Source organism: Puma concolor, chromosome A2 (assembly GCF_028749965.1).
Source record: "Puma concolor isolate L17-30 chromosome A2, mPumCon1.1.hap2, whole genome shotgun sequence".
Lineage (NCBI taxonomy): Eukaryota > Metazoa > Chordata > Mammalia > Carnivora > Felidae > Puma > Puma concolor.
In genome coordinates this window covers 172,106,627-172,131,527 of record NC_141668.1, presented here as the reverse complement: position 1 = coordinate 172,131,527, position 24,901 = coordinate 172,106,627, and the positions used below count along the sequence as shown (strand labels likewise).

At 63.6% G+C, this 24,901-nt stretch overlaps 1 protein-coding gene and 1 long non-coding RNA gene across 7 annotated transcripts; one reads left to right on the top strand and one right to left on the bottom strand.

Annotated features, from left to right (window-relative positions):
- Positions 1-24,333, top strand: PALM (paralemmin). Of its 6 annotated transcripts, none has more exons than XM_086699776.1 (10): positions 1-115; positions 10,799-10,850; positions 11,256-11,336; positions 11,852-11,979; positions 13,270-13,393; positions 14,805-14,826; positions 15,350-15,412; positions 15,945-16,004; positions 18,485-18,616; positions 22,330-24,333. In XM_086699776.1, exons 1-10 carry the CDS (start codon positions 111-113, stop codon positions 22,857-22,859), a joined length of 1,197 nt encoding a protein of 398 aa, XP_086555902.1. In that variant the 5' UTR covers positions 1-110; the 3' UTR covers positions 22,860-24,333. The 6 variants fall into 6 exon arrangements, with proteins under 6 accessions (XP_086555902.1, XP_086555898.1, XP_086555901.1 ...); XM_086699772.1 differs by lacking the exon at positions 1-115 and adding an exon at positions 8,163-8,508; XM_086699773.1 differs by lacking the exon at positions 1-115 and adding an exon at positions 8,165-8,472.
- On the bottom strand, positions 3,994-7,957 carry LOC147583956 (uncharacterized). Its single transcript, XR_015248623.1, has 2 exons — positions 7,735-7,957; positions 3,994-4,662 (listed from the first exon to the last, which is right to left on the bottom strand). It is a non-coding gene; the product is annotated as an uncharacterized LOC147583956 (long non-coding RNA).
- Positions 24,334-24,901: the final 568 nt, after the last annotated feature.

Genomic DNA, 24,901 nt, shown 5'->3' with positions numbered 1-24,901 from the left:
CCGCTGCCCGGCCCGCCGCCGCCCCCCCCACCCCGAGCCCCCCGCCCCCGCGCCCGCCCGGCGCCCGCCCCCGCCCAGCATCGCGGACCCACCCGGACCTCGGCGTGGAGATGGAGTGAGTAGGCGCGCTCGGGCCGGGGATGGAAGGCTCGGGGGGCCCGGGGGAGGGGGGCGAGGGAGGGGCGAGGCCTCCCCCCCATCTCCCGTCCCTCCGTGGGGCGCGTCGCGGCCCCCGCGCGGAGAGGAAGGCGGCGGCGAGGGGCTCCCGGGCCTCCCGGGCCTCCCAGCTCTGCCGGAGAAGCACTTGGGCCGCGTCCGCCCTGAGGCCTCCCCCATCCCCGACCCCGGCGGCGGCCCACGGGCTCATGTGGGGACTGGGGCGGCAGCGGCCGGTGGGGGCGCAGCCTGGGGCGCTGGGGAGGGGGAGGCCCGCGTCTCTTCCCGAGCCCCGCCCGCGTCCCCGGGCTAGCCTCGACCCTCGGCCACCTGTGGGCTCCAGAGCGGAGCCGTGGGGTGATGGACGGACCCCTCCCCATTGCATCGCACTGGCCTTCAGCCTCCCACCGCACCCCCCCCACCCCCCCCCCCACCCCCGCCTCCAACCTGAGCACTCGCTCCCTGTGCCCTGGACGCACCAGTCCTCCCTCTGTCTGACTGCCCTCCCCGAGGGCCACAGCACTGTCAGGAGCGCCTGGTGGGGCGGGGGTCCAGCCAGCAGATACTGTCCTGACTACCGCGGGAGGGAGGGATGGAGGGAGGGGGCCTCTCTGCAGCCTTCCTGGTCTGGGACGTGTGTGAGCCTGGAGGTCCAGGTGCTTTCCAGCAGGCGAGCTTGGGTCTGATCCCTTCCCAGGGAAGGCGTCCCCAAGATGGGACCCCAAATGGTGTAGCCAAGGAAGAGCCTGGCCAGTTCACCATAGGCTAAAGGCGCAAGCGGGACAGGCAGCCTGGGTCCCCCCTGGGAGGGGGGGGGGCAGCCTGGGTCCCCGGGGCGCTGGGCGAGGAACTGCCCACAGCAGCGGAGGGTTCTCGCACAAGGTGCTGGATGAGCGTGCACAGTCGTTTCAGACAGAGTCCCCTCTCTCCTGGCGTCAGGGTAACCCCCAGGCCCCACTCCCACAGGTGGGCACTGAGGTTGTGGGGTGTGCTGACATGGTCGGGAGATGAGAAGTGGTGTCTGGGTCCTGGCAGCCCCCGCACTGTGTGCCAAGGCCAGCAGCTGTCTTGCTTGGGGCCAGGTCCCCCCCCCCCCCCACCCTCCGGGCGGAGGCCCGGACAGGGAGGCCCCCCCAGCCCGCCCCCCCCCATCGCCCAGCCGCCCCTGCCCTTCCCACTGGGTGTGTTTTCTGAGCCGACAACTCTCCTCCAGGGATTCACCCGTGACCTGCCACACCCCCGGCTGGGTGGGGGCCGCTGCAGCCCGCCCTCCCCAGGAAGGGACACCCGATGTCCTCTGCTTTGGAAAACCCAGACAAAGGCCCGGCCTGCTCCCCCACCCGGCCCCCGGGAGCCCAGCCAGGGGCTCAGGGGAGCCAGGGCCCGGATGTGTCTGCCCGCATTAGGTTCCCCGACTTGTTTATCTGCGCTGCTCCCCAGGCCCGAGGGGAGCCTCTGGGCCTCCAGACAGCAGACCCTGAGCAGAGTGTGGCTGTGGGGAGGGGGCTGCCTCGGGGGATGAGGGGTGAAAACCAAGGAAAAGGCCCGCCCAGGATGGAGGCATGAGCGGATATTCTGGTTGGACCCTGTTTCATTTCCTGCTGTCCCTTTCGTTCCCCGTTCCCCGCTGAGGTGCTACTGAGGCCCAGAGAGGGGCAGCCGCTGCCTCAGAGTCACACAGCAGGAGAGGGGCCCCTGAGTGCTTGCGGCCCTGCCCCAGTGCCTTTGGCCCGTGGATCAGACATGCTGCCTCGGGCCCCACGTTGGGTAGATCGCTGGGTTTTCTGGGGGCAGACGTGGGACCGGCTTGGCGTTCACGGGCCTGAGTGGCCGTGAGAGAAAGCGTCTGTGCCCCCGGCTTGGGTGGCCGGGCGGGTGGGGAGCGGCCCCATCCCGCCCTGTCCTGCTGGAGCGCCCGGCCCTGGTGGCCCAGCTTGAGGTCCCATTCCAGGGGCCCGAGGCAGCTGCCCTTTCCTCCTCCACGGGCTTTGCCATCCGAGTCAGAGAGATGGTCGTGGCTCACGGCGCTGCTGGAGAGGTGAAATATGGATTGAAGGATTTATCACAATTTTGTTAATTTAAGGATTAAATTAAAGGTTAAGTTAGTTTGTGTCAATTTAACGACTTAAGGGTTTAACCAAAATCCTTGAGTAACTACCTCCAGGGAGGCCGGGAGCAGGATGGGGGCCCCGCTGACGGGTGGGGCACAGGAGGAGCGACGGAGCTGGGTGGGATACCTGTCCTGGGCGGGGAGGGGGGGCCTGGCCGCCTGGCCCCTGGCCCAGGGCACCCGGCTATGCAGCTCTGAGCAGCCTAAGTCCGGTGAATGGGCTCAGACGGGGCAGCAGATTCCTTCCCCGGCCTCAGGCTCGGGCCTTTTTCCCAGGAGAAGGTCTCAACCGGGTGCAAAATGGGTCCTTAACGCCTCTCTCACACTTGCTAATCTCCCCGTTTAACGAGAGCGGAACCAGTTAAAAGGCAGCAGCGTCTAGTGATAGTTGAACGTAATCACCGGCTTTTATTCTCGTCGTATCTATTTTTTAGTGTTTTTACTCTGATGTTTGCGTGAGCGGTGTCTGGTTTTCGGTCTTGGCCACGGGGTGACATTTCCTTCTGAAAGCAGGGGGGTTCCGTGAAACAGTGAGTGTCCCCTTGAAGGGACAGAGTGTCCCCTTGAAGGGACGGTACCAGCGGTGGTGGCAGGAACTCGGGAAGGCGGGTAACGTTTAGTAAGTCCTTGCTGTGCACGGGGCTTTTTGTCCGTGTGAATGTGCTGGATGCTCACGAAGCCCTGCAAGGTGGGGAAACTGAGGCTCAGAGAGGTGACCTGATATATCTGAGGCCACATCGCCGGGATTTGCTCCTGGGTCCTTTCAGCTGCCAGGGTTGGGGGTGGTGGTGGTGGGGTCTTTGTACCTTCCTGTGTCCCATGGACTGGGGGGGGGGGGGGGGGGGGGCTAGGTATCCTGACATTAGCTTCTCACCCCTGCGTCTAGGACCACCTGCCCTGTGCCTCCCCGCCCCCTCCCAGGAGGGGTGTGGCTAGAGGCGGGGGCGATGCTATAAGTATTTCTGGGGGGAGTTCTGCCTCAGGTGCTGAGGTCCATCTTCAAGGGTCTCAGATTTTCATGCTGGGAAGTGGGTTGACGTTCTTTAAAAAAATCATGCCCCCTTTTTCCAAGTCTGGGAACCCGTTTCTTTCCATCCACCTATGATCTGTTCATTTAGGTAACACTCCCTGCCCACCCGCGGAGCCTTGTGTAGGGATAGGGCCCCGCTCCATCCCATCACGGACCTTCTCTAGGAGAGAGATTTAGAGGTGTACCTAGGTGGGCGGAGGGCGTGCCTGCTGGGGGGCTGGCCTGTGCAAAGGCCCGGAGGTGGGAAAAGAAAGCCTCAGCAGAAAGCAGTGCTGTTTGCTTTGTGCTCTCGGGGCTAGGTCCTGCCAGGCTTGGGGCACCCAGCAGGGGAGCCACGGGCAGCCACGGACCTACGGTGTCCAAGCAGGAGAGGAGTGAGGTTTTGACCTAGGCATAGAAAGAGGATCTGGAAGCTGAGGACCAGGTCAGGGCTCAGTGTGGACAGTCACCGTGGGGGGGGGGAGGGGGGGACCCCGTGTCTGGGCAGCAGAGCTGGGGGAAGGGGGGACCCCGTGACTGGGTGCCAGAGACCTGACTTCAGACCCCTGGATGGGCAGGGCGGGCGCCTTGGCCACACTGCACAGGGTCTCCATGTGGCGCCGATGGCTGAGGGCGGGTCTCGGTGTCTATGGTGTGTGGAGTTGGCCTGGGGGTCTGTCTTGTTTTCAAACAACTTTTTTACACTTATTTATTTTGAGAGAGAGAGCGCGCGTGCGCACAAGCAGGGGAGGGGCAGAGAGAAGGAGAGACAGAATCCCAAGCAGGCTCCGCACTGTCAGCACAAGCCCGACGCGGGGCTCGTCCCGCAAACCATGAGATCATGACCTGAGCCGAGATCAAGAGTCGGGCGCTTAACCGACTGAGCCGCCCAGGCTCCCCTGGGGCGTCTGTCTGCTCTCAAGGGTGTAAAGCAGGAATTCAGGGACCTCCTGAGCCTATCACTGGGACAGTCCGGATCAGGCTGGGAATTTGGAGGGGAGCCCAGCCCAGGCCGAGTGGGAAAGACAGGTGAGAATCAGAGTAGGGGGAGTCAGTGCGAGGACAAAAGGGTGGGGGCGGGCTCGGGCCGGGCCTGGGAGCCCAGCCCGGTGAGCAGACCGTGGGTGTTGGGGGCAGCAGTGTTGGGCTCTGAAGGCCAAGTGACGGGCAGGGTCCCTTCTGGTAACTTCTGTCACGGTGAGAAGGCGCTGCCGGTCGGTTTGTAGTCAGACGCTCCTGACCCCGAGAGTCCCGGGCAGGGCCCGAGGGATCCGCCGCCGCCCATGGGGCGGGTGGGGCCCTGGCACCAGCCCAGCTGTTTCCACTCCACACGTGTGTGTTTTCTACCGGCTTCCTTGAGATGCAACCCACACACCACAGAATCCACCTGTCAGGAGGATACAATTCAGTGGTTTTCAGTATGTCCACGTAGTTGTTCGATCACCACCTCTTTCTAGTTCCAGAACATTCCATCAGCCCAAAAGCAACCCCATCCCCATCCCCAGTCACGCCCCAGCCCCGACGAGCCCCCTTCCTGTCCCCAGATGAGCCCGTTCTGGACGTTTCACACACGCGGACTCACACCCCGCGTGGCCTCTCGTGTCGGGTTCCCTCCCTGAGCGTCGTGTGTCTGGGGTCCGTCCGCGGGGCGGCGGGGGTGGGCGCCTCGCTCCTGCTCGCGGCCGAGGGACCTTCCTGAGTGTGGTGGACGTGTTCTATCTGTTTATCCATCAATGGACACTGGGTTGTTTTTTAAATTTATTTTATTTTTGGGGGCGCCTGGGTGGCGCAGTCGGTTGAGCGTCCGACTTCAGCCAGGTCACGATCTCGCGGTCCGTGAGTTCGAGCCCCGCGTCGGGCTCTCGGCTGATGGCTCAGAGCCTGGAGCCTGTTTCCGATTCTGTGTCTCCCTCTCTCTCTGCCCCTCCCCCGTTCATGCTCTGTCTCTCTCTGTCCCAAAAATAAATAAACGTTGAAAAAAAAATTTAAAAAAAATTTTTATTTTATTTTTTATTAAAATTTTTTTTCATGTTTGTTTATTATTTTTGAGAGAGAGAAAGAGACAGAGCGCGAGCCGTGGAGGGGCAGAGAGGGAGACACTGAGCTGTCAGCACAGAGCCTGACGCGGGGCTCGAACCCACAAACCATGAGATCATGACCTGAGCGGAAGTTGGATGCTCAACCAACTGAGCCCCCCGGGCGCCCGACACTAGGTTGTTTTACGCATTAATTTGTATAGTCACTTCTGAGGTGGTTGGGTGACCTTGGGCCTATTACTTGTCCTCTGTTGGAGGCAGGGAGCCTGTTTTAGATAAATGTCTGATGTGACACTGAGTTTCTTCCAAGAGAGATGGTCACAGGACAGTGGTCCTCAGGGTGGTGGGAATGTGACAGGGGAGGGACCTTTGGATGGGGGCCACCTCTGAAAAGGTAAAGACTCTAACTGATTCGCTGGCCCGGTGAACGTTCATTGAACCCTGCTGTTCACTGGGGGCTGGGGACATGGTATGGACAGAAAGAGACCCTGTCCTTGTGGGGAAATAAACAAATGATGAGGGTGCTGCTTGGTGGCGAGCTGGTGAGGGGTTGGGGGTACAGGGGAGGCCTACGTGAGGAGGTGACGTTGAGGGAGCCAGTGAGTCCTGGGAGAGAGCTCGGCAGATAGAGGACACGGCCAGTGCAAAGGTCCTGAGGTGGGAGCATGCCTGGAATGTTTGGGGGTTGTGGCTGGATCTGAGGGAGGGGCGGGGGAGGGACCACAGCTCTTTGGGGCTGGTCTCTGCCTCTGGATTGAGGCCCTGCTTGCCCTAAGCTGGAGAAGGCCTCTGGGTGCCATTCATGCCCCACTGCCCTTCCCCCGTGGGGGCCCAGGGCAGGGTCCACCCCCCTCCCCTACCCCCAGGTTAATAGGCAACAACTGTGCCTCTGGATCTGTGGCCTGCTCTGATCCCAGTTTCCATTGTGGGGGTGATGCCTCTCTGCCTTGAGCTTTCCAGAAAACCCGGCCATGCCTCACGGGCTGTTCACCTCACCAAAGACTGTAGTTGTCCCCTGTGCCGACGGTCTCAGAGGAAGACAATTCCTTCCTGATGAAGGGACAAGATCAGGAAGGCTTCCTGGAAGAGGCAGCTGCATGTGCTCTGAGCTTGGAGCAAGGAAAGGGGGAGGCAGGGAGCTGGTGAAGGGTGGGGGCTTGAACACCAGCTAAGAGGCTGAGCCTTGTGACCAGGCTGTGCAGGGCCTCACAGGGAGGAAGGTTCTGGGGGCTGGAGGGGGACAAAGTCCCCACAAGGGAGCTGGGAACCAGCAGTGAGGTTAGGACTCCCCCCATTCCAGCCACCCCAGTGGGGGGACGGGCCACAGGGCTCCCTTCCTTAGCCCCTTCCTCAGCCAGACTCTGCTCTCCTTCCCTGCACCCGTGGCCACGGCCACGGCCACGGCTGTTTCCTTTTAGTTAGCACAGGAATGTTGCCGGTGTTGGGCTCCGTGCCTGCCTGGGCCAGGACCCCTCATTCCACTGGAGCTGCCTGGCATGGGCCTGGAAGGACCGGTGTGTGACCCCCCCCACACCCCCCCTCCCGCCTCAGACCCAGCTCATCCTGCCCGCTGGGTGACCTTGGGCAGGTTGCGTAACCTCTCTGGTGCCTTTAAAATATAAACGCCTCCCAAAGCCGAGGCCTCTGCAGGGCCCGGCTCGTTTGGGTTTGGGCCTCATTAGCTCATCTCCTGAAGCCAGGATTATCTCATTCGCTCTCAGCCCACACCCTCTCGAGTCCTGAGCCGCCCACATCGGGGCTCGAGCCCAGAATTTGCTCCAAGCACTGTAAAAATAATCAGGCGAGGACAGGAGTCTGCCTGTGCTGAGGGTGGGCCTCCAGGAGGAGGGTCTGTCCCTCCACCAGCAGCTGCTGTGGCCCATTGCCCAGCAGAGCCAGTGGAGGCCCAGAGACGGGAGTGACCAGCCCTGGGCCACACGGCCGGCGGGGACAGCTCTCACCTGTCCAAACCCGACCGTGTGTTTTGGCCAAAGCTCGATTCTCTGCCCAGCATCCCCTGACATCTGGCCTCTGTGTCCCTCGCTGGGTCCTGAGGAGCGTCCCCGCCATCCCATTGTCCCCCCCCACCCCCACCTGTGCGGCCTGGCCAGGCCTCAGGGAGGCCCTGTGCTCGGGGAGCACTCAGGAGCCCGCCTGTCTGGATCGAGCGTCAGTTGGCCCACTGAGGAAACAGGCCGAATCACTACACCTGCCTCTCAGCGTCGTCAGGAGGGTGCTTCCCAAATGCCCTGTACATGCTCACCGGCTCCCGAGCCTCAGTTTCCCATCCTGGGAAATGGGGCTGAGCCCTGCGGGGGGGAAGGTGGGGAGCGCTGGGACCGGTGTCCCTACGTCGTGGCCGTTTGATTAGGATTCTGCCGGCAGACTTTGTCCTTCGGATTGTGATGCGTTGTCTGGCTTACCTCGGTCTCCCTGGCTCCAGGGGCAGGTCCAGGGCCTTCGGGGTACAATCCCCTTCCCTGGGCTGCGGCCCCTGACACCAGAAGGGGGGGCACCCCCAGCAGCGGGGCAGGGCGGACCCCTTACCTCCCCGCATCGCACCCTCCCCGGCGGCCCCTGAGGCCCAGGGCGGGAAACCCCTTAGCCCCCCAGGCCCGGCTTGGGGGCGGGAGATGCTCCGCGCCGGCCCAGCCCCCGCGTGCCGGCCTCCGCGTTGCCATGGGGACGGTGCGGTTGCCAGGGCGACCGCCTCCCGCGGGCCCCACGGGGGGGGGGGGGGGGGCGGCGCCCGGGGCGGGGCGGCTTTGGCGCCCTGAGGCGTGGGGAGGGGCGCCGAGGGGGCTGCGCAAGGCTGCGCCCTCTAGGCTGCGACAGGGACGACGGGGACGTTGAAGGGAGGGATGGATATTGTCTCCCCGGGGCCTGTGTGCCTCTCCACAGTGGGCCCGCCTGACCTTCCCCTGACCTGGTTCAGCCGGCAGGGACATGCCGCCCAGCGAGGACACTGCCTGCCTTGTTGTCTCCAGCCTGGCAGGCTGGCCACAGAGCGTCCCCGTGTCCCTGTGTCCGGCCTGAATGGCCGCCTGCCTGCTGGGGTGCGGACCCAGCATGAGGCCGCTGCTGCCTCTGCCCTGCGGGCCCCTGTGCGCGCTGGGGTCTCGGGGGCTATACGCCCCTCGCCCAGCTCCACCGTCTTCCTGGTGGGTCCCTGGAGGCCGCGTGGCAGCTGGGAAAGGGTAGGCCTGTGGGGTGGCCCGGAGCTCTGTGCTCCCCGGCTGTGTGACTGTGGACGAGTGACTTGCCCTCTCTGGGCTTCGCGGTGGGAGGAGTGCACCAGGCGGAGTGAACAGCAGGCAGGATGGATCAGGAGCTTGGAGCGCTTGAGGTGGACGGGAAGGGTCTGGGGCACGGAGTAAGCAGGAGGGAGAACCAGGGAGGTGAGGGCGGAGAGGTGGAGAGGGCTGGGCTACACTGGGACTCCCTTCGAGGGGTGATGGGAGCCAGGGACGCATGAGGGCGGGAGAATCAGCGGTTCTGATTTTTGTTCTGCCTCTGTTGTGGGTGGAGAGGGCGCCTTCAGGGGGCGGGCAGGTGACAGGCTGTGGTCGAGGCCGGAGATGGGAAGTGTGGGCTTTGCGAGAAGTGGAGGGCGGGCCTCCGTGGGGCGCACAGAGCAGTGCGGCAGACCCAGAAACGTAGCTGATCGGGCCCTCCAGGGAGGGCCTCCAAGCTAGGGTGCTGGATCAAGCCTTTCCTGAACTTCGCCCGGCTGAACCCAGCCTCCCTGAGGAAGGAGAGGGGGAAGCCACAGAGGGTGCGGCTGGTGTTGTCGGGTCCCTGGGAGGCACAAAGGGGCTGGGTGCCACCCGCCAGGAAGGGAAGCGCTGGGTGGGGTCACCTGGCCGGGGCGTGAGAACCAGATGACTTCACGGGCCTCAGCAAGGCCAGGAACCTGAGCCTGAGTGGGGTGTGTGGTGGGGCATTGCAGTTCAGGATGGATCTCCCCGGGAGCAGCCTCCTGGGTGTGGGTGGAGCCTCGGTCCCAGGGGTGGACCTCACCCAACACACCGTGTGACTGTGCCTCTGTCTCCTTTCTGAATGGCAGCGGGCGGGGCGGGGGGCACCCAACAGGAGTTCGGGCGTCTGTACCCGCTGTTTGTCCAGATGGGGAGCCAAGGCCCAGAGGGGTTGGAGGGTCTGTGGAGGGTCTTTGGAGGCCCCGGGGTGGCTCCTGGCCCACGGCTGAGGGCTGGCCGGGGCGAAAGCAGACCTGGAGGACGGTCTGTGACTTCGTCCCTGTGCAGATGAGGGTCTTGTAAGAGGATCCGGGTCCCACTGCCCAGAACCCCCCCCCCCCGTGCCCACCGGCCCTGCCCCCGTGAGACTGGTGAGGCCAGAGAGGCCCTGGGATCGCTGGGGATTTGGGCAGAGAACCGGGAGGCGGGGGGTCCACGCTGGAGCTCAAGACCCTGCCTCCTCTCCCTGCCTCGCCTTGTCACAGAGGCCCTGGAGGCCAGACTTTATCCTCAGGCCCATCACGGGCGACAGCTCAGGTGCAGACATTTCACTGAGCACCTGCTGTGTGCAACTACTGAGCACCTACTATGTGCAGCCATTTCACTGAGCACCTACTGTGTGCAGGCATCTTACTGAGCACCTACTGTATACAACTACTGAGACCCTATTATGTGCAGACGTTTCACTGAGCACCTACTGTGTGCAGTTTCCAGGGGCCCTGCGAGAGGCCATAGAAAGGAGAGGCCAGGTTCTGCTGTTTCCCACCATGTGTGGAGGGTTTGGGGGAGCAGTGGGGAGGGAAGGGCAAGAACCAGGCCCCCATCTAGTCCTAGGCCTCTTGCCTCCCCCCACGGAAGCAGGAAGCCTGTCCCTTCAGCTGCACCTGGCCACACGGACGTTTATCCAGAGTCCGCTACGTGCCAGTTCTGGGTGGCTTCCCGAAATCATCCCGTGGATGAGAAAGCGTGTCTGGGGCTGAAATCCGGGTTTGCTGCTTCTTGGCCTCTGTTCCCCAGGGGGCTGAGAGCCATTTCTGAGCACTGGGGCTCCCGGGAGACTCCGGGGGAACCCCCAGGATAGCAAGTCCAAGGGCTGGGAGGGGGGCCGTGGGGTCCTTCACCCTCCGTGTGTCCCTCCCGGGGCTGGATGACAGGTGCTTGCTGGGTAGGAGGGCGAGGGGAGGGCTGTCCTGACCAGTCTCCCGAGTCTGGGCGAGGGGCTGCACGCCTTTTCCTGCACATCCTTCACGACCCAGCTCTTCCCCAAACCCTTCTCCAGTGTCTAGGCAGAGCCCCGCCCTCCTGTCCCTGGGCCCTGCTCTGAGGGGGGCAGGAAGCTTTGCAGGAGAACGAATGCGGTGATGAGGCTCAGGACAGGACAGAGCTGCCTCTGAGGGGGGCAGGGAAGGGTCCCATGAAGCTGGAAGGCACAGGGCTGGGTTCTGACCAGATCTGTTGAAAGCAGGCTGGGGTGGGCCCCACCTTGACCTTGTGCGTTCTCTTCCCCCAGGGTCCTGGCGGCAGAAACCACATCCCAGCAGGAGCGGCTCCAGGCCATTGCAGTGAGTCCCCTGCCCCTCAGACGGTGTGGATGGGGGTCGGGGTCTCCACACCCAGCCCGGGGCCCTTGGGACTCAGAACCAGGGCGTCCCACGGGAACCCTGAGTGCCTCCCCGCAAAATGGACATGAAGGGATCCCCTCAGTTCTCAGAACGTGGACTCCTAGTGGAGCCTTCTACTGGAGATGGGGGGACAGGTGGGGGGGTCAGGCTGGGGGCTCAGACTGGGGGGGGGTCAGGTTGGGGGGTCAGACCGGGGCATAGGCTGGGGAGGACAGGCAGGGATCCAATCGGCCAAGTAGGTGCCATTCACAGTAAAGCAGGATCTGTGTGGGCAAAGCGTCCAGTGGGTTTGGTGGGGTCTGTGTGGCCCCCCTAGTCCTGACCCGTCGTGTGCATCCCCGTCAGGAGAAGCGGAGGTGGCAGGCGGAGATGGAGAGCAAGCGTCGGCAGCTGGAGGACGACCGTCGGCAGCTACAGCACCTGAAGGTCCTGAGCGGGCGGCCCGGCCAGGGACCTGGGCCTCGTCTAGGGGGAGGCAGAGCCTCTGGGACCTGGGACCCCTCGGCTGGTGGGGGGGGGCCGGGCCCCAGGACCTGGGCCTCGGCTGGTGGGGGGGGGGGGCAGGGCCCCAGGACCCGGGCCTTGGCTGGTTGGGGCGGGGGCCGGGCCCCAGGACCCGGGCCTTGGCTGGTGGGGGTGGCTGGGCCCCAGGACCCGGGCCTCGGCTGGTGGGGGGAGGCCGGGCCCCAGGACCCGGGCCTCGGCTGGTGGGGGTGGCTGGGCCCCAGGACCCGGGCCTCGGCTGGTGGGGGGAGGCCGGGCCCCAGGACCCGGGCCTTGGCTGGTGGGGGGTGGCTGGGCCCCAGGACCCGGGCCTCGGCTGGTTGGGGGGCGGGGGGCCGGGCCCCAGGACCTGGGCCTTGCCCCTGACAGGGGCTGGGGGAGTGAGAAGGCAGAGCTGACCGGACCCTGACTCTGACCCGGGTCCCTATCAACCCCAGTCCAAGGCGTTGCGGGAGCGCTGGCTGCTGGGGGAGACGTCCTCAGCATCACAGGGGGACGAGGACATGCGGAGACAGATGCGGGAGGACGAGCAGAGGGCGCGGCTGCTGGAGGGGTCCATCTCCAGGTGGGTGGGGTGCGGTCCAGGCGCGGCTTTGATGGATGGCGTGCGGGCCTCTGAGCTGGGCCTGAGGGGGCGGGGGGCTGCCTGGCGCGACCCCCTGCTCCTTCCAGCGCCCGGCGGTGCAGGTGTGTGAGGGTGACCGTCGGGGCGGATCCTGGAGGATGGGAGTTGCCCACAGCGGCCTCCCTGGGGGTTTCCTGGCGCCAGCCCCGCCGGTGAGCCTTCCCTGGCTTGGTGCTGGTGCTGGCCACAGACGCCCAGGCAGCTGGGCCCGCAGGAAGCCTGGGGAGGGGGGGGCGGGCCCAGGGAAAGTGACCCCCCCCCCCCGTCGCCCCCCCCCCCCCCCCCCCCCCCCGCCCCGGGCCGGGACAAAAGGCCTGGGGTTTCCGGGCAGGCAGAGGCTCAGCTCCAGGGCGGCAGGGTCACGGTGGAGGGAAGTGACGGCCAAAATTCCAAGCGTCCACTTGGCCAGAGAAGGTCCAAGAGGCGTGGGGCCTGCGCGGGCCCCACAGCTCGGCCCGCCCACCACGAAGACCTGGGATCCTGTCCTGCCGTCCAAGCCTATTCCCCGGGGCCAGAGCAGGGGGCTCGAATGGAGGCGGGACTCAGGCGGGACAGGACTGCCGGGCAGAGGGCAGAAACTTGCTGGGGATTGTTGGCCACTGGGGGCTGGACGAGGTGGGCTTCTACACCCCACCCTGCTGGGTGCAGCCCTGGGCGGGGCGGGGCACACGGGCCAGTTCAGGAGACTTCACAGGGGAGGGGGCCTCGCTTGAGCCCTGCCGTGTGTCCCGCACGAGTCAAGTGCTTTGGGGGCCCTTGGCTTTCTTCTCCCTCCTGAGGTGGCTCTGCCTGGACGCCTCCCTCAGGAAGCCCTCCAGGCTGACCCTAACTGTGGCCAGCCTGTCCACCTAGGGCTAGGCTCACTTCATCAGGGGCCACGGCCCCAAGCCCCGGCCGGCGCTGTTTTGTTCTCACGGGGCCGTGTGCTCGTTACTTTGCAGTATTTGGAAGGTGATGTGGGTTTTCCAGTTCCCCCAGAGAGAGAAAGCTTCCTGTAAACATAAATGCATGTGAACGGAAAACAGGAGACTTGGTTACAAACCAACAGACAAGTACCCGGAGGCAGTGAAGGTGCCAGGGACGGGCCAGCCCGGCCCGGCTGCCCGCCTCGGTTTCCCCGGTTGCGAGAGGGGAGGATGCAAATGGCTCCCAGCGGGTGGGGGGCATCGGGTCAGGGAGCCCACGGTGGCGCTGGCGCTCACCCCCCCCCCCCCCCCGCGCCCTCCCCAGGCTCCAGAAGGAGATTGAGGTGCTGGAGAACGCGGGCCCGCTCACCACCGCTGCTGGAGAGGGCGCCGCAGCCCCGAGCCCGGCCAAGGACGAGAAGACGGAGGTGGCGCTCGATTCTCGGCAGGTGAGGAGGTGATGATGCGCCTGGGGCGCCCACCAGGACCAGCCCCAGGGCGAGACACCGCCCCTTCTCAGACTTCAGAGCCACTTCCCGCTGTGTGCCTCAGTTTCCCCCACCCCCCCTTAAGCGCCCCCACGTGCTGGGGTGTCAGGAGGGACCGCGGGCACTTTGCACGAGACCTGGCGCGTGGGCCAGGTCGACGAAACCCCCACTTGTCACCCCTGCTTTTACTGAGTCTGCCACCGCCGTCGCCTGTCCGTGGGCCCATTCCGGTGGGAACAGCGCCCCCCTCGGGTGGAAGAGAAGCTCCGGGACCCGGACAGGTTGAGGCCACACTGCTAGGAGGTGGTCTTTACCGGACTTGGCCATGTTTCTGGGGTCTGACGAAACCAGACCCTGGAGCTCTGGACCCAGAGCTCATGGACGCCGTGTGTTAGCACAGATTCAAGATCTCCCAGGCACCTTTGCTGCTGTAGATTCAGGAGCCCTGGGACACGTGTTCTGCCCTCCCTCGTGTCCTAGCTGTGACGGCACCTTGCCTTGGGGCAGGGGCCCTGGGGGCGTCTCGAAGGCCGGCATCCCTGCCGTGTGTCCAGGCCCTTCGCCACATGCTCCTCTGTCAGCTGTCCCCTGCTCTCACTGCTTTCCGGGGCCTGGCTTGGGGCAGACCAGGGGGATGTGGCCTGGGGCCTGGCCTCGCCGAATCATGCCAGGAGAGCGGGGGGAGGGTGGTCAGGCCGCGATGGATCAGCCCAGGGTCCTGCGGAGTCCCTGAGGAGGCCTTTGATGCATGGGAGCTCTAGACAGACTTCCTGGAGGAGGTGGGTTTTGAAATGGAACGGGAGTTCTTTGGGTTTGGGCTTGAGACGAGAGGGACCTTGCACCGAGGTTGACTGTGTATAGACCTTGTCGTGATGCCCGCGTCCTGAAGGAGACCGAGACACTGGTTGGGTACGTGACACGGTACCTCGAGGGACAGTGACATGATGTGGTCGGGGTGCAGAGTGAGAAACCAGCCAGGCAGAAATCTAGAGTGCAGGGACGTCACATACAAAGGCCCTGGGACAGGAATGTGTTCAAGGAACAGGGAGGCTGGCCAGACATGGGGGGGGTGGGGAAGGAGAGGCCTGCGGGCAGGGAATCTGTGGACCCGGGACCCTGGGGGCCATCGAGAAGGGTTTCGTCTTCGTTTGGGGAGCAACAGAGAGCCACCGGTGGCGTCTGAGCAGGGCGGGACATTATCTGGCTGTCACAGGCTAGGGCAGGGGTGGGGGGGTCCCTTCCGGAGGAGACCGCACCTGTGATGGGGTCACCAGCTGCCAAGCCGAGCCCTTTGCGGGGGTCCCCCCCCCCCCCACTGCTCCCAGCGGGAAGGCGCGCCCCAGCCCTGACCTCTGTCCCTTCTTTCTTGCAGGCCCCGGTGGGCACGCCCAAAGGTAGGCTCTGGGGAGGGGCGGGGCCCGAGCGCCCTCTGGTGGCCGGAGGCGGGTGGTGGGCTTGGGGAGGGTGCCTGGAAAGTGACGGCCGGTGGCTGGCGTTGCCGACGGAGGCCGGTTATTGTCGCTTCTGTGGAGCCCCGCCTCTGGCCACGTCCACTTGCTCCTGTGCCGGCGGGCGGGCGGGCCTCGGTTTTCACGTCTATACAATGGGATCTGTGGGGGCAAGAAATCAGCGTCTCGGCAAGTCCGGGGGACGGGGCGCTGTTTTAAAGGACAAGGTTCCCCGCCCACAGGTGAAAGTCTGCCATTCAGGAAACAAAGACAAAAAGCCAAAAGTTTGAGATGTGGGATCTCTCTTACTCCTTTCCTCAAAAAGGATCACAGATAAATAATATACGTTTGCCAATATTTCACAAATATGTATGGTGCTTAAACGTAGATTTAATTGCAAATATGGTTGTTAAATATAATAAAGTATTAACCATGTTAAAACTATTTAATATAAATTATATTTTTAAAGCACATATTGAACTAGTGTCCGCATGTGGGAGCGTGGAAGGAGGGCCACCAGCCGGGACTGGAGGTGGTGGCCAGTGTCTTCCGCCTGATTGGTTGCATGTTAATTATTCAGGGGAGTGTCTTCCTGTGAAATTAAAAATGAATAAGTAAAAAAAAAAAAATCCACCCAGGGCTCTCAGGGATTTTGTGAAAATCATCTGAGCTGAGAGATGGAAGCAGACTGGGGGCTGGTGTGTGTTTAGGGGGTTCTGGACGTGCACACGTGTGGAGGGGAGTGTCTGGGTGTGTGGGCAGTGTCTACATGTCTGGGGGTTATCTGGCTGCCCGGGTGGGGTGCCCAGGCGTCTGGGGGTGTCCAGGGGATGTCTGGGGGTGTCCAGGTATGTCTGGGTATCTGGGGGGGGTGGCCGAGTGTCTGGGGGCATCTGCAGGGGGTTGTCTGGGGGGTGTCTGGGTGTCTGAGGGTATGTGAGCATGTGGGGAGGTGTCGAGACAGCTGGAGGTGTCTGGGTGTATCTGGAGGGGTGTCCGGGGGTCTGTGCGACCGTCCCTCCTCTGACCCCCATCTCTGTCTCTACCCTTCACTCCCTGAACAGAGAAAGGAGTCTCCAACACGCCTGTGAGGACGGTCGAAGGCTCCACCATGATGAAAGCAGGTGGGTCGGCCCCCTGCCTCGCCCCCTGCACCCAGCTGTGTCCCTGGGCTGAGCGCCGGCCCCAGGGGGGCCTGGAGAGGCAGGGGCCGGGGCAGACGCAGACGCGCCCTCAGCAGGAGCTGTGGTTATGGGGGTGGCAGCCGGACCGAGGCCCAGCCCTGAGCCTGGGGTGGGGCCCGGCCGCCCCCCTGCTTTGGCACCCTGGTCACGCGCTGGCCCAGCTTCCCTGAGAAGGTGGGGCCCCTCGCATGGCCGCTCTCTAACCCAGTGCTCCCCACGGCGTCCTCCCTAACCTTGCTGCCCCCTCCCTGCCTGTGGGGCGGCGCACAGGCCCCCCCCCCCCCCCCCCGCCGCACACGCCCGCACGTGCTCACTGCAGAGCCTCCCTCCTCTGCTGTCCTCAGGCTGCCTCAGGATAGGGAGCGAGCGCACCGTTCCTGGAGGTGACCAAGCTGGGACTCAGGCATTTCTGCGCCTCTGGGAAGCCGAGAGAGACAGGGTTAGCGCTAAGCATCACACAGAGTTGGGGTTCAGGTTCTCGCTCTGCCACAAGGTGACTCCCCGTCTCCGCCTGTTGGGGCAGCGGGATTACACTGACTGCAGGCCCAGGGTCAGGGACCCAACCCGGGAGCAGTGACGGGTGGTCACAGCTGGCAAAGCCTTATTGCTGCTGCTGGTATTGGGGTGAGTTGTGGATGCAGGAAACCACAGAGGGAGGTGAAGACCACATTGGGGGCAGGGTGGCCAGGACACCTTGGACGGTGACAGGGGAGGCCCGGGGTCTCGTGCAGGGTCAGGCAGTTTTGCCCCAGGAGGCAGGGGACAGAGGGTAGCATTTGCCAGGGAGGAGGTGTCTTCAGGACCTCTGTGCCAGTCGGACCAGCTCCACCCTGTCCCTTAACCAATGACCTTGTGTAGTGCACAACCCACGCAACTGTGTGTCTGGAGATGAGGGTGTTAGGTGGTGCAGGGGCGTGGATTAAATGGCATTCGTTCAGTCATTTGGCAAGTGCTTATTGAGCACCTGCTGTGTGCAAGGTGTGAGGGGCACAACCCGGGGCGGGGGGTGGGGCTGACGTTCTGATAAGGGCAATGTCTCTGCAGTTAACTTATGGAGAAAATAAGGCAGCGGGTGGAGCTGGAGGGGGCACATTTAATCAGAGGGCTCAGGGGAGGCCAAACTTAATAGGTGACTTTTGAGCAAGGGCCCAAAAGAAGTGAAGGAGCAAGGCACAGGGAGATAGGTGTTTCAGGTGGAGGTCACAGCACATGCAAAGGCCCGGGGGCTGGATTTGTACCTGCCTTGGGGAAGGAATAACCAGGAGGCCTGAGTTGATTGGAGCAGAATGAGCTGGGGGGAGAGAGGAAGGAGGTGAGCGCAGGCCAAGTCATGCTGGGTCCCGTGGGTGTGGGAGGACTCAGGCCTTAACCCTGGGACAGCACAGGGGAGCCCTGGAGGGCTGTGGGGGGAGAAGGGACCTGCACCACCCAGTGCTCACTGGCGCCCTCTGGTGGCAATGGGGAGAACAGACCGTGGGCGGCGCCTGGAGGCCAGTGAGAGGGCAGGAGAGGCCTTCAGTGGGTCCCAGAGCGGTGGGGGGAGATGGGGAGCTGACCTGGTCGGGGGACACGGAGGGGTTGAGATGTGGGTTGAGATTCCAACTGTTCCCAAGGCAGCACACACTAGATTTGCAAATGGACAGATGTGGGGGGTGAGAGAGGCGGAGGAGGAGGGAATCGCCCTGATCCGGGTAGGGGGACCCAGGAGGGGCGGCTTACGGGGGCAGATTGGAGGGAGTCTTGGACATGGTGGTTTGGGGGCTCCTCGGGGACCCTGAGGGGAAGGTGGGATCCTGGGATTCAGGGCGAGGTCCTGGGGGCCGTAGTCCGCACCCGGGGGTCGCTGCTAGGACCCAGGCTCCCCACGTGGTGTTCGTGGTGGTGATTTCTGTACAGTGGGGGCGGGATTTTGGCTGTGGAATTATGGCTCTAATGGGTAATGACGCTCATTTATTTCAAGAGGGAATTTTCCATTCTTCATAGGGAAAGAGCTGACGATCAGTTTGATAGTTGACCGAAGTACGGACGCACAGACATGCTGACCACCGAGGCGGGGGTGGGGGGTCCAGGACGGGGCGGAGATCCAGCTGGGAACGCAGGCCTGCCAACCCAAGTTCAGATCTTGGCTGTGACCGTGGTCAAGGCATGGCCTCCCGCTGGCTCTGAGGAAGCAGAAGCAGTGCAAGGCTTTCCACGTGGGGTGGGATGCGAGTTTGGGCTTCGAATGCCGAGCAAAGGACCTCAGGCTGGCGCCCGTGTGGCGCCGGGAAGCTGTGGGCAGACGAGGAGCTGGGGGGCGCTGCGTGGAGGGCGTCCCCACTGCTTGGCTCTGCGCTGCCGGCTCCCCTCCCTGGCTTGGCTGCAGCCGGCGGGGGGCACGTGGGCAGGTGGCCTTGGGTAACCCGTGCCTCCCGTGCCAGCCATGTACTCGGTCGAGATCACGGTGGAGAAGGACAAGGTGACGGGGGAGACCCGGGTGCTGTCCAGCACCACCTTGCTCCCTCGGGAGCCGCTCCCTCAGGGCATCAAGGTGTACGAAGACGAGACCAAAGGTATGCGGCCCCCGTCCCCCACCCCAGGCCCCCACCCCACCCCCTTCCCGCAGCCCACCTGAGTTGACGTGGGTGCTGCTCGGGGAACGGTCTCACCCCCCACAGCCCACTGTTGACTTAGAGGCCGTTCAGTACTGGGCCTGCAGCCCTGTCTTTGTTCACTCCGGGAACCTGACCCGAAGCTTGGCTGAGGGCTGGGTCCTAGGCTGGGCTCTGGGAATCGAATCACAGAGGGACGCGGCTCTGTCCTAGCAGAGCCCCTCGGCCCGTGGGCGCAGCCCTTCAGTCTGGAGCTCATGAATAAATTTAGATGATTATTGTTGAGATAAAGATGACGAGACCCCCAGAGGTGCGGCGTCTAGCGGGGGCGGGGAGGGGCCGGGGGAGGCTCCTCAGAGGAAGTGAGCAGGGCCTCACTGGACGCACAGCAGGTGCACAAGGAAACAGTGCGCCTCACGGAGGCCACAGCATGTGCAAAGGCCCTGTGGCGGGATGGAATTTGCTGAGCTGGAGGAACTGAAAGGAGCCTGTGGGGCTGGTGCAGAGTGGAGGGAGGCGTCAAGTGAAGCCTTGGCGGGAGGGGCGAGCAGGGGCCAAGGTGCCAAGATCTGGTTTGGTTTGGGGAGTTCCCTCTGGCGGCCGGGAGGGAAACAGGGTGTGAGAGACTCCGGCAGGAAGCCTGATGAGCAGCAGCCTTGGTCAAAAGCCCCAACACGCCTGTCTGTCTCTCCCTCTTTCTCTCTCTCTGTAAGTCATAAGCCATAAAATTCACTTTTTGTTTTTAGGTAAAAAAAAAAAAACCCACTTTATTTATTAAAATGTTTATGTTTCAGAGAGAGAGAGAGCACACGTGCGCACACGCATGAGCGGGGCGGGGGTGGGGGGGGCAGAGAGAGAGACACAGAATCCAAAGCAGGCTCCAGGCACAGAGCCCGACGCGGGGCTCAAACTCACAAACTGTGAGATCATGACTTGAGCTGAGGTTGGCGCTCAACTGACTGAGCCGGCCAGGCGGCCCAAGAAAAAACTTTCTTTTAAACTGTGTTATCCGTCCGTGTTTAGACAGCAATTTCATAAATATTTTGGCATTTAAACTTTTGCTCATGTTTGGCATGGCCTGTGGGACAGTATATAATTAACCCCAGGGAGGGGAAATTTCGGGCAGTATTTACTACAATGGTAGGGAAAAGGAGACGGATCACTTCAGTAAACAAAGTACGCTTTGAGAAGACATTAAAAAGTTGTATTCAAAATTAAGGCAAACCATTTGCTTTCCTCGTGCAGTGGAGTTCATGGAGCTGGCCGCCTGGGTCGGGGATAAAATTATACCGCCCGGCCCAGAGTCTGTCAGTAAGTCCACAGTGGGGTCTGTGCCCAGACGTGGCGTATGGAGTGGAAGGGTCCAGGACACCCACCCAATTCAGCGCATGGTTCAGTGGGTTTGGGTTCGTTCACCATGTCATGTGCTCTAATCCCGGAACATTTTCGTTCTCCAAAGCAGAAGCCCCATCACCCCCCATGCCCACCGTGGCATCCACGTAACCCCCTTCCTGTCTGTGGATGAGCCTGTTCTGGACATTTCGCACACGTGGAATCACACAAGTGGAATCACACACAAGTGGCCGTTTGTGTCTGGTTCCCTCCCCGAGCGCCGTGTGTTCAGGGTCCGTCCGCGTTCGTATTTTATGGGCTGAGTAATATTCCATTGTTTGGAAGGACCACATTTTGTTTATCCAGTCATCATTGATGGCTGTCTGGGATGTTTCCTTCTTTTGGGTTTTAGAACGCTCTACAAGTTTTTGTAGGGGCACATGTTTTCATTTCTCTTGGGTGATACCAAGGCATGGAATTTCTGGGTCACATGGGGACTCTGTGTTTTACCTTTGGAGGAACTGCTGGGTGTTTTCTTTTCTTTATGTTTATTTATTTTTGAGGGAGAGAGAGAGAGACAGAGCATGAGCCAGGGAGGGGCAGAGAGAGAGAGAGAGGGAGACACAGAATCCGAAGCAGGCTCCAGGCTCTGAGCCGTCAGCACAGAGCCTGATGCGGGGCTCAAACCCACGGACCGCGAGATCATGACCCGAGTTGAAGTCAGACGCTCAACCGACAGAGCCCCCAGGCACCCCATCTCCCCCTCCCACTAGCCATGCACAAGGGTCCCCAGCTCCCCACGTCTTCGGCAACACTTGTTATTGTCCCTCTTCAAGTTACTATCATTATTTCTGGAGCCATCGTGTCGGTGGTGAGATGAGGTCTCGCTGTGTTGATTCCCAGAGCCTCATGATCTTAGAGGCTGTTCGGTCTCTGTGGCTGTGAAAGGGGCCCACTCGCAGCCCAGCTCTGTCGTGGTTTGGAACGTAGACCTGGGTGGGCAGAGTCCCCGTTCCAGCCCTCGCCAGCTGTGTGGCCCTGGGCACGTCCCGGCTGCCTTGTCTCCTGGACAAGAGTGACCTCGCAGGGAGGCAGTGCCTGATGCCTGGGCTCCCAGAAGGTCCTCCCTGAGCACAGCCTGGCCCAGCCTGGGGGACTCTGGACCCGCCAGACTGGACTCTGGTTGCTTAGCAATGGGAAGGTGATCCATTTCCATGGCGGCCAAGGGCTCGGATTCCTGTCTCGGGGGCAGTGGCCAGTGGGAAACACTCGGCTGGATCCCGTATGACCAGGGCACGCCCCACCCTCCGGGCCTCCAGCCCAGAGTCGCTGCAAGGCCTTGAGGTGTGGACGCCCGTCCCCCGGATTTGGAAACCGAAAGTAGAAAGCGCTTTCCTTCTGGGCAGAAACCGGGAACTGGAGCCCTGACCCTCGACCCCAGAGGAGGCAAGTCCCTAGGGTGTGTCCCCCCCCACACACACACTGACGAAGGGCAGCTGTCCCTCGACCCCAGAGGAGGCAAGTCCCTAGGGTGTGTCCCCCCCCACACACACACTGACGAAGGGCAGCTGTGTTTCCAGGAGTCTGCTGGGCTGGCGCCATGGTGTGGCGGGACCCCTCCCTGCCCTCGGGGACTGCTCCCTGACCTTGGGGACTCCAGCCCAGATCAGAGACACCAGTGTGGAGCTGGGGAGATCTGGAGAATGCCTTTAGGGAGATTGTATGCACGCATGTGTCTTCCCTTCAGACATGGGGGGGGGGGGCGGGTACACATGAGGCTGGGGGTATCTAGAGGGGCCAGTCTTCTTCCTCAGCGAGCGACGGAGTCCAGGGTGGTCAGGAGAGGGAGTGACCAGACTAAACTTTAACTCAGGGTCAACCACAGGGACCCAAGGAAGGAAGTCGCGGTCCCCGAAACTCCTCATGGGAGGGAAACACACTTAGACCAGGAGTGTGACCACTTAGACCACTTAGACCGGTCGGGTCCAGCCCCGGCCAGCTGTGTGACCAAGGGCTGGCCACGTCCATGGTCCGAAGCGGCGTGGGACCCAGTCGCCGGGCAACACTGCAGCAAGCAGACAGAGGCCCCGTCCGCTGGATTGCAGTCTTTCCTGGTCTCCAACAGGTGCTTCTGTGCCTGTACATTTTCGTCTGTGCGCCGGTTTGGGGGGGCACGGACGCCCACAGGGAGCTTTCGATGCCCGTTGGTGTTAAACGCGTGGTTCGGTTTCGCGTTCCTTTTTACCCTCGGGGGCGGCCCACAGCCCTGCCAGGCCTCCCCTCCTCCCGGAGAGAGCCAGCTTACTCTCCGTCTGTCTGTCTGTCTCTCCCACCCCTGCCAGTGGTCCACGCTGTGGACGGCACCGCGGAGAACGGAATCCAGCCGCTGAGCTCCTCCGAGGTAGAGGAGCTCATCCACAAGGCCGACGAGGTCACGCTGAGCGAGGCGGGGTCCGCGGCGGGGGCGGCGGAGGCCCGGGGGGCGCCCAAGGAGGCGGCGCACAGCACCCCGTCCAGGCGGGAGATCACCGGCGTGCAGGCCCAGCCGGGAGAGGCCACGTCGGGCCCGCCGGGCATCCAGCCCGGCCAGGAGCCCCCGGTCACCATGATCTTCATGGGCTACCAGAACGTGGAGGACGAGGCCGAGAGCCAGAAGGTGCTGGGGCTGCAGGGCACCATCACGGCCGAGCTGGTGGTCATCGAGGACGCCGCGGAGCTCAAGGAGCCCGCCCCGCCCAACGGCAGCGCGGCCGAGCCCCCCGCGGCCGCCGCCTCCCGGGAGGAGAACCAGGTGGGGCCCGAGGCCCCCGCCAGCGACCCCCAGGACCTGGACACGAAGAAGCAGCGTTGTAAATGCTGCTCTATCATGTGAGCCCCCCGGCCCCCGCCCCCGCCCCGCCCTCCACCCACAGTCACCCACCGCCCGGCCCGGCGCCTGCCCGCCCTCCACCCACAGTCACGGGCCCCGGACACGCGGCTGTCACATGGTCCCGCCGAGGGTTCTTTCAATGGAAAGAGAGGGACGGGGGTCCCCCACCCCATCGCCACCCCCGACACCCCTGAGCCACTGAGCCGTGCACCTGCGCCTCGTAGGAGAGCGACACGGACGGACCCACGTTTCCCGACGCGAAGGGCACCCTCTTCCCCCGCCACCCCCCCCCCCCCCCCCCAGGACACGGCCGGGTTTCGGTGCAGCCGCGGCCGGCGGCCAGCCGCCCTCTGGGCCTCCTGCCTGTGCCTTCCTGCCGCCTCCAATGAGGTCCCCGAGGGGACGTCCTGCCGGGTTAGGGCTCCTGGGGGCCCGCTCTGTCCCCGCTTAGCCCCTGGAAATGGGGTTTCCCGGCCGAAGCTGTGGCGTCCGTACCCAGGCCATTGGGGTGAGGCCATGCTTCTTTGGGGAGTCTGGGTCGGAGGTCAGGTTCAGGGTCCTGGAAAGAAGCCAGGCCCCGCTCTCTGGATACCCCCAGCCTGGTGTGCCCCTCCCCCCAGGCTCTCTCTGGGGTGGCCGGGGGTGAAGGGGGCGGCCTGCTGGAGCCTGGGAAGGGAGAGCCCCAGGGACACGCCCCCGTGGGGGATGGGTCCAGGACCCCTGCGCCGTCCCCCTGCCACGGGGCCCAGGGCCACGCGAGCCGCTTCTTGTCCTGAGCTCCCACTCCCACTGGGCCCTTCTTCCTCCTGGTGCTAATTTGGGGACCCTGGGGGGCTGCCCGGGACCTGCTTGGACCAGGGTGCTGGGCCCCTCCAACCATACCCCAGAGATCAGGCCACTGCCACTCCAGCGGGCTTGGCACATTTCCGACAGTGGTAGGAGCACACAGCCTGGGGCGGGGGCGGGGTGGGGGGGTGGGGAGGGCTTCCTCCGCAGGAGACCCCCATCTGCCGCCCCGCCCGATGCGAGCCTGTCCCCTTCCCGCCGGGAGGGGGGCGGGGACAGGGGTTGCGCTCCTGGGGGCAGCCGACACCTGGATGTGCACACACATCTCCCCGGTTGCAGCCACGCTCGCCCCAGAGGCGCGTTTGTGCACACGCTCGCAGACCCTCCCGTGTGGGCTGTGGTCGGTGAGGCCCCGTCTCAGCCCCTCCCCTAGGGGCCTCCCACCCGGTGCCCGGGGCGGGCGCAGGGGTCGCCTCTGGTCGCAGCCCGGACCCCGACTCAGCTCTGCCCCTTGGTGGCAGGGGGAGAGGCCCCCTGCGAGGTGACCCTGGGCAGTGGCCGTGGGACCCCCTCTTCCTCCTTGAGTCCTCGAGCTGTGAGCCTCCGCTGAAGTGCCCCTCTGCTTTTGATGTGTGACAAGGCCTTGTTGTTCTTGACTTTCCCAGAGAAGCAAATAAACAGTGTGAACAGCCCCAGGCTCTGGCGTCCTTGGCTTTCACGGGGGGGGGGGGGGGGGGGGGGGAGGGGGGGCGGGGGCTGGGGGGGAGGGTGTGGCCAGGTGGGCGTGGCCCCACCAGGGTGGCCGGGCCATAAAAGGAGGCCGGAAGGAGGGAGCAGGCTTCTGCACCGCAGCCCCGGGCTCCCTTGGGCTCACCCCGGTGCCCAGTGCCCACCGCACCTGCACCCACGGGAGCAGCACCTGAGCAGGTAAGGCCTGGAGGTGAGGGGGCAGCTGGTGGTGGCAGGACTTGCTTCCTGCTAACTGTGGAGTCCTCTGGTTCTATGGCCCGTGCTGGGTTCACGGCCCCCAAGCTCTGCAGAGAAACCGTTCCCCGGGAGCCGGGCGGGGGGACGGTGGGACACGTTTACAGAGGCTGCCACCCCGAACTTCTGTCTCACTAGGCGATCTTGGAAGTGGCTGCCTCCCCTGGGCCTCAGTTTGCCTATCTATACAATGGGCTTTATGAACCCTGAGTGGGAGGCCTCCTCAGTCTGGGAGCAGGACAGTTGGGTCCTTGTCTCCAGTGTCCCAACATGCT